The sequence below is a fragment of the Nilaparvata lugens genome, chromosome 11 (genome assembly GCF_014356525.2).
Source record: "Nilaparvata lugens isolate BPH chromosome 11, ASM1435652v1, whole genome shotgun sequence".
Classification (NCBI taxonomy): domain Eukaryota; kingdom Metazoa; phylum Arthropoda; class Insecta; order Hemiptera; family Delphacidae; genus Nilaparvata; species Nilaparvata lugens.
Genome location: NC_052514.1, coordinates 45136077 through 45147285, shown reverse-complemented (window position 1 = coordinate 45147285; position 11209 = coordinate 45136077). Strand labels below are relative to the sequence as shown.

General features: G+C 34.5%; 1 protein-coding gene across 1 annotated transcript; it reads right to left on the bottom strand.

The window, feature by feature from the left end:
- Positions 1–284: 284 nt before the first annotated feature.
- On the bottom strand, positions 285–9867 carry LOC111049100 (cuticle protein 19-like). The gene is made up of 4 exons (XM_039438532.1): positions 9792–9867; positions 2823–2894; positions 1111–1322; positions 285–970 (listed from the first exon to the last, which is right to left on the bottom strand). Exons 1-4 carry the CDS (start codon positions 9804–9806, stop codon positions 949–951), a joined length of 321 nt encoding a protein of 106 aa, XP_039294466.1. The 5' UTR covers positions 9807–9867; the 3' UTR covers positions 285–948.
- Between the last annotated feature and the right edge of the window lie 1342 nt (positions 9868–11209).

Sequence of the window (11209 nt, the reverse complement as noted above, 5' to 3'; positions counted from 1 at the left end):
GCCTCCTCTGATTGGTTCTCGTGAAATTGATCACGATTAAAATTTAACCGGCTTTTATGCAACTGGGCCTGACGGTGGTCACTCCACATTTGAACTATGTTAACTTCCCCACTAAACTTGAAAGCCACTTTTCCATTATTTGATTCCAGTTTTGTTCTAATTTCTACTATAATTATCTTTAGTGAATCTCTTCAGATATTCTCTCTCACTGTGTGTCCAAGTGATGCTTATATGCGACATTTTTTCCAAAAAACGTGACATTTTTTCCAAAAAACGTGTCCTGTAAGCTACGGTAATTTTTCCATAAATTCTGCACTTATTTTAAATTTTATTCCAGTTTTTGTATTATTTTCTCCAGATATTCCCTGGAGATGGAAATTACTGATATGTTGTAATTATTCAAATGCTAATGAATTTATAATATTATTATCAAACAAAAAACCAAACAAAATGCTTTATGTCACCCCGAAGACTTCTGCAACTGCAAATATTGACAACAGGGTAAACAGCTGGAAAATCGATGAGCGCTACTATTCAAAATTATTATTTGTCAGCCCGGCGTTTTGTCATTTACAGCATTTAATTTGGATTTTTGTTTAATAATAATTACTGTAGATATTTTCTCTCGGTGTGTCCTAATGATGTTCATGATCATCACGAGTATTTATGAGGATGGTGACTAAGTCCCTTCTTGACGACTGCATTGAACCCGTTGTGCTCGTCGTCTAGTACTGAACGTGTCAAAGTGAGCCGACGACAAAGTATGATATTATTGGTGTCCATGACCGTACTTGTGTGGATGGTGCCCCTTCTTGGCGACAGCATTGAACCCGTTTTGTAGTGAACGTATCAAAGTGAGCCGACGACAAATTATAATATTAATGATGTCCATGCCCGTACTTGTGTGGATGATGACGTTTCAAAGTGAGCCGACGAAAAATTAAGATATTAATGATGTCCATGCCCGTACTTGTGTGGATGATGACGTTTCAAAGTGAGCCGACGAAAAATTATAATATTAATGATGTCCATGCCCGTACTTGTGTGGATGATGACGTTTCAAAGTGAGCCGACGACAAATTATGATATTAATGATGTCCATGGCCGTACTTGTGTGGATGATGACCGTGTCCCTTCTTGACGACAGCATTGAACCCGTTGTGTTTGTCTGCGGTGTACTCGACATGACGCAGTGAGCCGTCGGGCTCCTTCACCGTGTATCCTCCATGCACTTTGTCGCCGTCACGATGCTCCCACTGCGACTTCACGTCGCCCGTATGCGGGTCGTGTACGGCGTATTTGAACTTGTACTTGGGGTGGGCCTGGACAATACAAAACAACTCAGATTAGACCACCTTGAACATTATATTATTAATTTATCCAATGATACACAAAACACAATTGTGTATTCATTTTAATGAATTTCAAAATAACTCAGATTAAAATAAATAAATGAATAAATAACCCTTTATTGCTTATAAAACTTAATATACATAATATAATTGCAATTACAATAAAAATTATATTCTTCGCAATTCAGCATCTGCTGGGGTATCCTATTTAAGATAAAATGAGTATCTTATCATATCAGTAGAGTTCATATAAAATTAATTTCAACTTAAACATTTCAATAACTCAGATTAGATCACCAATAATTTATTCATGAAAATTGAAGGACAAAATTGGGAAATAGAAGAAGTTTTGGGCAATAGTCTGCTTTTTACCCCGATTTAAGTTTTGCTCTATCCAATAAATAAATATCGGTGTCTTTGTCCGGTTCAGTGAAAATTTGATTTTGGTATGTTCTCTAAAGTCTGGCTATTAGAGTTAGTGGTGGAGTTCCCTGGGCAAGGACTAACTATCTTGTGAACTCTCCCAATGAGAACGTTCATGGTAGAGGACTAGTTTATAGCAGAGTGGGATAGCACCGTGGGATGGTACTCTACCACTTGCCTTCCCCCATCACCGCTTCTCACTCCACTCTACCACTGCTATGCTAATGAAAACAGTCTCGAGCTAGTAGAGTGGAATCATAGAGAAACAATAGCGTAAGTAGATATCCCATGGTATAGGGATACTAACATGGTAAAACACTAACTAATTGATAATACACAAAAAAACTAACAAAACCTACTCTAGAACATGGTACGCCATAGTGGAGTAGGTCAATTTCCACACAGAAAAACTAAACAAGTAGAGAACACATTATAAGAACCTTTTGTAACTAACTATTGTATGTAATATTGTAATTTATCTAATATTTTTGTAATTGATGTTGTAGTTTTAGTTTTTTGGGAAATAAACATTTATTATTTATTTATTTATTTATTATTTATTTATATTTATTTATTTATAGGGAATTTATGTCGCAACTTTTACTGTTATCTCAAGCCGATTACTGTCGATTATTGTCAATTTTTACTTTTTTGTTGGGGTGATAGTGTATGAACGGCACGATTTGAGAGACTACCAGCGTCACAGAGCTGCATAGGAAAGAACTATGTGAACTATCGGCTTGGGATAACAGTAAAACTTGCGACATAAACGCTCTATACCATGAGATATCTATGCTATCGTTTCTCTATGGTAGAATAGAGTACCGTATTTCTCAAATAGAAAATTCACTAGTGTCCAAAACATTGCATGATAAAAGTAATAAATATGCATGTATAAATAAGAGACAAGCATGAATAATTATCATATAGATGGAGATCGGTCACTACAAAAATTAAGAAGATTTTTACATAATTGACATTTTCATAAGAGTACAATAATTAATTAATAATTTATTTATTTATAAATCGATAATTGACATAACTCACATGGTAATCAACATCTACGTGATGATGATGAGCTGCCACGTATACTGAAAGCAGTGCCAATCCCAATAGCAACTGGAAAAAAGAAACAAAAACATTAATTAAAATTCATTTTAGAAATATTATAAAGTTATGATTGTCAGAATGTGACCGCGAATTTTCTTTGAATTCACAGAATATTTCCTCCAGATTCTTGGAATTTTCTTGTCGTGAGCAGAACGGGACTTGCTACACATCATAGGTTGGAGAAGGGGTTAGCGTAATTGTCATGAAAAGTAGTTTGATGGAAAAATAATGGTAGTTTGAATGAATGGAAACTGGTTTTAGACTTGAATCATTTTTACTCTCTCATATGGAGTGGCTACGTGACCAAGACACGTTCGCGTTCCAGAAAATTCTACTGTAAATTTATTTTTATGATTTCAAAGTTTCTTCCTTGAAAATGTATCTTCGGATTCCCTCATCAAATCGGTTCACCTTACTTTGTAGTACTGACATTTCACACATCACTAGAGCCTAGCTCTGCTTTTGTGATTTTTACGTGAAGAATTGAATAAAATAAATAAAAAATATCAGAGACAGATTATCTATAATTAAGGCCCGGTTGCGCAGCAGTCGGTTAAATTTTAATCGTGATTAATTTCACAAGAGCCAATCAGAGAAGGTTTTCTTTTTTAAATAAGCTTCTCTGATTGATTCTGATGAAATCAATCACGATTAAAATTCAACCGACTGCTGAGCAACCAGGCTTAAATATCTGAACTCTATGGTACTATTCTGTGGTATACTGTTAATTGCTGCTGGTGGTTTTTTATTTTAAAATAAAATAAAGAACGTGGAGAGGAAATCCGGGAATTGTCTGGACCTGAGGGCTTAACATAGGAGAAAGAAAAGAAAGAAGAGGGAGAAGAGGAAGAAGAGAAGGAAGAGAAAGAAGAGGAGGAAGAGGAAGAAGGGGAAGAAGAGGAAGAGGAAGAAGAGGAAGAGGGGAAAGAAGGGGAAGATGAGAAATAAGAGAAATAAGAGGAAGAAGAGGAAGAAGAGAAAGAAGAGGAAGGAGAGAAAGGAGAGAAAGTTGATAAAGAATAGATTGATGATAAAGAATAAAATGAAGAGATAGGTGAGAAATAAGTGGAAAAAGAGAAAGTACAGAGAGGAGAGAAAGAAGAGGAAGAGGAGGAATAGGAGAAAGGAGAGAAATAAGAGGAAGAAGAGAATAAAGACGAATAAGATATGTGAAAGAAGGAGAGAAAGAAGAGGAAGAGGGTAAAGATGAGAAAGAAGAGGAATAAGATGAAGAAAAAAGAAGAGAAAGTTGAGGAATAAGATAAAGAAAAAAAGAAGAGAAAGAAGAGGAATAAGATGAAGAAAAAAGAAGAGAAAGAAGAGGAATAAGATGAAGAAAAAAAGGAGAGGAAGAAGAGAAATAAGATGAAGAAAGAAAGAAGATGATGACGAGAGAAAGAAAGAAGAGGGATAAGATGAAGTGAAAAAGAAGATGATGATGACGAGAGAAAGAGAGAAGAGAAAGGAGAGAAAGAAGAGGAAGAAAAACAAGAGATAGAATATTAAGAAGATGATGAAGAAGAGAACGAACAAAAAGAAGAGAATGTAGAGAAAGAAGTAAATTAAGTGAAGACGAAAAACAGCACATAGAAGAGAGAAGAATTAATTATGAGCTTATGCTACATAGTTTTTGATGTCTGCTTGAGTTATGTTTCATCATAGTCTTATAATGCCGAAATTTTCTAAACCTTTTCCTAAATTTAGACTATAGATACTTCATTTATCAAACAAAAATGAAAAATAATGTTGATACTGAAGATTCATTTCGAGAATCCAATTTTACTTAGAAGTTTGTCTTTTCAAACTGCAAATAAAAGGCAAAAAACCCCATTCTCAAGAAATGTTCACAAAACTACAATTCTTCAAATTTCAACTCTTCAGCAGACAAGATACCACAAACAAGATGCGTTTATATTGCTAACATAATGTATGCTGGTAGGCTATTACACTCTCTCACTCACTCTCTCACATGCCCTCTATTTTTCTCTCTCTTTCTTCTTGTCGGCAATTCCGCGATCTTTTAACTGGGGACGCGTTTTACAAACTGGTTGGAGCGGTTCCCCTATGACGTCAGAGCTCGCTTCTGCTCATGCGTTATATATGTATTTATTTGTATTCAAGTGTATTATAAGTTGCTCATTTACGTGGGACCTACGTCACTAGAATAATACAAGTTATAAACTTGGTTCAGTCCGAACCATGTGTGGATTTCAGCTTGGACCATAAAGCAATCTGTAGAATAAACCTACATGTTGAGATTGTGGCATTTTTCGAAAATTAAACTGCGTTTACCCCAAAGCTATTAAAAAAAAGGTTTAATTGTTTAATTTTCCGTCCTAATATATTCTACTAGCCGTCAGGATCGCTTCGCTCGCCATATCCGTCTAGCCAGGGGGCTCCGCCCCCTGGACCCCTGACTGGATCGTCCAAAAATGAGATCAGCGGGCTCGCTTCGCTCGCCTGCATGTAGACCTCAGCATAACCTCTGTACCGAATTCTGGACCCCGACTGGATCGTCCAAAAATGAGATCAGCAGGCTAGCTTCGCTCGCCTGCATGTAGACCTCAGCGGAACCTCTGTACCGAATTTGAACGTATTATGTCAATTTGATCTCGAAAAACACCTGTTACTATATCGGCCTATCTTTGGCGAACAAAATTCTTCCACCTCAGCTAAACCTGTGTAATGATTTTTTAAAAATATATTTCCATCAATTATTGAAAAAGGTGAGGAAACGCAGAAAAGCTGAGAAAACGCTAATTTTGGGTAATTGGATAAATTGGTATTTAGGAGGTCCTGGATAAATGCATTTCAATCTTCAACTTGGTGCCAACCTAACAAAGTCAACTCAGCTTAATGCCAACCTGACAAAATTTTTAATTTAGTTACCAGAACAACTGTTTCGAAAAGGTACTCTATCTAAGTTATAGTTCTATAGTAACATATGATATGGAAATTTCAATTATAATTAAGAGATTGGGAGAAGAAGAATATACATGCTAAAAGACGAACTTTAAACCCTTAAAAACAACCCTTAGAGTTGAAATATTGCCAAATGATTTCTTAGTGCGCCTCTAAAGGGCCAACTGAACATACCTACCAAATTTGAACGTTTTTGGTCCGGTAGATTTTTAGTTATGCGAGTGAGTGAGTGAGTGAGTGAGTGAGTGAGTCAGTCAGTCAGTCAGTCAGTGAGTGAGTGCCATTTCGATTATATATATATAGATAGATTAGATTGAACATAGCCATAGCCACCTCTAGTACAAGGCCCCGGCCTACGATATTGCAACGTCGCAGTGTAGGCCTAGAATCTAATACATGATTGGTGGAAAAGATCAGCTGGTATTTTTTTTAAATCTTTCCACCAATCATGTATCAGATTCTAGGCCTACACAGCGACGTTGCAATATCGTAGGCCGGGGCCTTGTATTAGAGGTGGCTATGACATAGCTTATAATACACATGATGTGCACATGTGTTTGTCAAGCTCCGTTTAATCTAATAGAATCTACAAGGACGGAAAAATAAACATTTTGTTGATAACTTTGGTGTAAACGCAGCTTTATAGGAGATATTATTCTAATATTATTTTAATCCTTGAATACTTAAGTACTGAACATTTTGTGAAGTGAACAACAAGACTTGACCAATTTCGGACTATGTGTAACCTTATCTAAATTTGGGAGTAATAGCACAAGGCTACCTTATTTTCTCTCTCTATCATTTTGTTCACGTACTTATTGAAATAATCAATCAAGAAAGTCAGCATTTGTTAAACGTAAAACATTGACATTGTTTATGAGGAATAATGACAGTTGAAAATGAATCTGCCTATAGATGAGTTTGTTTATCCCACGATTGTATAGGAGCTTGAAAATAGCTTGTATAGAAGCGAACGATGAAGCGTTTATATAGTGAGGTCCACGTTATAATGACAGTGTTTGTTTAGCAATGGTATTGTTATCCTTGTCTATCATTCAACAAAGCGAATAGCGCTATCTCTTTCTCGCTTTGCTCTGTTGCAAGATCGTCTTCTAACAATATAGAATTAATTAAAATATTTCATATTAATCATGAAAATTCATTATGGATTTATAAAAAAATATCATTTCTCGCTTAATAAAATATAATATTGATTATTTAAAACGAGAATGAACAGTTAATATCACATCAATAAACCTGTATCAGCTACCGTCTATAGAAGGCATTGACAAGACAGAGGATCGGCAACGTTGTTCTCCTATCTTTCTCCACCGCCATTATATCGTTCACCTCACTATAGTGAGTTGGCGATGATTTTTATGTCTGAATTAACTCATATACCTATATACCTATTAGAGTCCAGTTGCATGTTATATATACGGCTAAGCTAATAGAACAACAGACGGTATCTATAGATATATTCCCTCGAAAAGACCCAAAAAGACATTGAAAAAAGAACTGGAAATAATACACGTGCCAAAAAATAATTGAAGGAGGATGTTAATTTTTGTTTTGCCTTCAAAACAATGTTAATCGGCTGCTTCATCTGTTATTAACCTTTTAAGAGTGTGTAGAGGAAATTTTTTTTGAATATTCCAAGTCTTTTATTGAGTCTACTACGAAGTGAATTGAATTTCCAAGTGGAGTATATGGTTATTACATAGGAAATTAAATTAAACATCAACTATTAACTATTAGCACTATTAACTATTAACTATTAACAACTATTAACTATTAAACATCAACTATTAGCTAGAGTTATAGTGAGATCAACGTTATAAAGGCAATATATTATCAACATTGGTGTTGCTATCCTTGTCTATCATTCGAGAACGCAGCTAGCGCTTTATTCCTCTCTAGCTCCGCAACGTTGCCAGATCATTTTTGAACAATGTAGTGATATAATCAACAAAATATTCAATCTCAATTATCAACATTTATTAGTTAATCTCAAATATATATTCTCTTTACAAATGAAATATAATTGATTATTTTAAACAAGAATGAACAGTTAATATTGCATCAGATATACTGATACTGGTAACAGCTATCCTATATATAGAAGGCAGTGACAAGGCTGTTTCCTATCTTTCTCCACTGCGACTGTAACATGGACCTCACTATAGAGTCTGTGTGTCGTAATATTAAATTTGAAGCTGGGAAGAAGCAAATCACTAAGGCCCGGTTGCACAAACGCCGGTTAAACTTTAACCGTGATTAACTTCAATCAAAGAAAGCGTTTTTGAAAAGATGGCTTCTCTAATATTGGTTCTCGTGGAGCTAATCACGTTAAAAATCTTAACGGGCTTTTGTGCAACTGGCACTCAGAATATTAAACTCGATAATTGTGATAGAAAATTTAAATAAACATTTTCAACCAAAACCGTTCAAGAAAATCTCTAATGCAACATCACGCACTCTCACTTGCTCTCAAAATCTACAAAACCTCTATAAAATCTACAATAATGTCAAAATAAATTATAAAAACTATGGATAGAATTATGAAACTTTGGTTGAGTCTTAAGTGATCTTTCAGAGAATATAATATCCTTCTCCTATGAAATACTCATGTTGAAACCAGTTCACTGAATCTACAAAGCACTGGAAAATTCTGAGAATATGAAAACTCTGTAGGATAACACTTCGTATAATCTTCCAAAACACTGAAAAATAGATGAAGAAGACTCTATACATTAGGTCTAATCTCCACCGAGATGGAAAATTCTAAGGAAAATCTCTCAAAGCACTGAGAAATGGATGAAATAAATTTTGTCATTACAAGAAAGTGGATTTTTGAGGATATAAATACTCTTTAGAGTGACGATCACGATGTCCACCAAATTGGGAATTTCCACGGGAAAATCCCAAAAAATATTGACAAATACTATGAAAATGTGACAGTGTGATTTTCACAAAATTGAAAAATCTAAAAAAATATCAATAAGCACTAGAAAATGATGAACATATGAATACTTTATCTAGACATATCCACAATAATAGAAAATTTAGAAATCTCACTAAACACTAAAAATGATGAAGAATTAAAATTCCATAGTATAGTCTCCACAAAAATAAAACAATCTACAGAAAAACTTCCACAAAACACTGCAAAATGATGTAAATATAATACTCTTTATTGATTCATACAACAAGTACATCATCAAAAATGATAGGGAGAGGAAAAATAAGGTAACCTTGTGCTATTCCTCTCCCAAATTTAGATAAGGTTACACATAGTCCGAAATAGGTTAAGTCTTGTAGTTGTTCACTTCACAAAATTTTCAGTTCTTAATTATTTCCACAAAGTAGATTTTTAAATTTATTTGCTTCAATCCAAACAAAAATTTAGAAGAAAAATTTCACATTATTATCACTGAAATAGAAAATATCCACTGAATTGAAAAATTGTGCGGGAGAATCTCACAAGACACAGAAAAGTTATGAAAATTCTATAGAATAGTATCCTCAAATTATTGTGAAAATACAAACCAAACATACAAGAAAATTTGTAAATTATTATCACTGAAATAGAAAATAGCCACTAAACTGGGAAATTGTGCGGGAAAATCTCACAAGACACTGAAAAGTTATGAAAATTCTATAGAATAATATCCTCAAATTGTGAAAATACAAACCAAACATAGAAGAAAATTTTCAAATTATTATCACTGAAATAGAAAATAGCCACTAGATTGGAAAATTGTGCGGGAGAATCTCACAAAACACTGAAAAGTTATGAAAATTCTATAGAATAATATCCTCAAATTGTGAAAATACAAACCAAACATAGAAGAAAATTTTCAAATTATTATCACTGAAATAGAAAATAGCCACTAAATTGGGAAATTGTGCGGGAAAATCTCACAAAACACTGAAAAATTATGGAAATTCTATAGAATAATCTCCTCAAAAATGTAAAAATACCTGTAGAGAATCCATGGTTGGCTGTCGGAAGCACAATGCAATATGACCACTGACCAGAATTCGGTCTGAACTTTATAGGTTTTCAAGCAAGAGCCTCTACTGTCTGTTAAATCAGTCGTGAAGTGAACAAATTCAGGCTTCAGGCGTCCATTACAGGCTACTGTGTACTGCCAACACAACATGAAACGCTGTACTTACACCGAAAAGATTCAGCTTAAAATGGCAGCATGTTTTGAATTATAAACATTGATTCCATTTATGAAAGGTTCCCTGACAATATAGAAAATAAATAAATATAAACCTGTTGTTTCTTTCCCAATCAGTCATAGTTGAGAATTATATTGTATGAATGAATGAATGAATGAATGAATAAATAAATAAAATAAATAAATAATGAATGAATAAATAGATAAATAAATAGATAAATATGGTGTGGATGTTACTATATCAAATACATTGTTCTATACTGATATTGATTTAGAATATTGTCAGTATTGTTTGGATGTAAGGCATTCATTTTATTTAGGAGGTGAACTGACAGCTCAAACTAAATTCCACTATGGTGAGGTCAACGTTATAATGGCAGTGGAGAAAGATACGAGAACAACGTTGCCGATCCTCTGTCCTGTCACTGCCTTCTATAGACGGTAGCTGATACAGGTTTATTGATGTAATATTAACTGTTCATTCTCGTTTAAAATAATCAATTATATTTTATTAAGCAAGAAATTTTATTTTTCTGTAATTACTTAATTAAGATGATATATTTTGTTAATTAATTATTAATTCTATATTGTTGAAAGACAACAATATCTGGCAACAGAGCAAAGCGAGAAAGAGATAGCACCATCCGCTTTGTTGAATGATGGACAAGGATCAAACACTGCCATTATAACGTGGACCTCATTATGGTTCAGTTGTGATAATCTGGCAACAGAGCAGAGCGTGAAAGAGATAGCGTTATCCGCTTTGTTGAATGATGGACAAGGATCAAACACTGCCATTATAACGTGGACCTCATTATGGTTCAGTTGTGATAATCTGGCAACAGAGCAGAGCGTGAAAGAGATAGCGTTATCTGCTTTGTTGAATGATAGACAAGGATAGCAATACCATTGCTAAACAAACACTGCCATTATAACGAGAACCTCCCTGTAGAGTATACATTCTCTCTCTATTCTGTCTTAGACATCTGCATACTGCCAGCTGAATGTGGAATTTGTTGTACTTTTACCAACGGACTTGCCCAATTACCCATTGCAAACTTACAACTTTATGGGCTTTTAAGTGAGATCTAAACGCAGTACGGTAGGCAGTTAAGTTAGCCTATGTCTCTAGAATTCGAGTAATATGTTCGTTTTGAAAGTTGTTGGTATATACGTGACTAGCCGTCAGTCTCGCTTCGCTCGCCATATCCG

Coding starts and splice junctions, on each gene's coding strand:
- LOC111049100 (XM_039438532.1), bottom strand. Junction 1,323..2,822: donor ACGTAGATGTTGATTACCAT/GTGAGTTATGTC, acceptor TGTATTGTCCAG/GCCCACCCCAAGTACAAGTT. Junction 971..1,110: donor CACGGTCATCATCCACACAA/GTACGGCCATGG, acceptor TCATCCACACAA/GTACGGGCATGGACATCATT.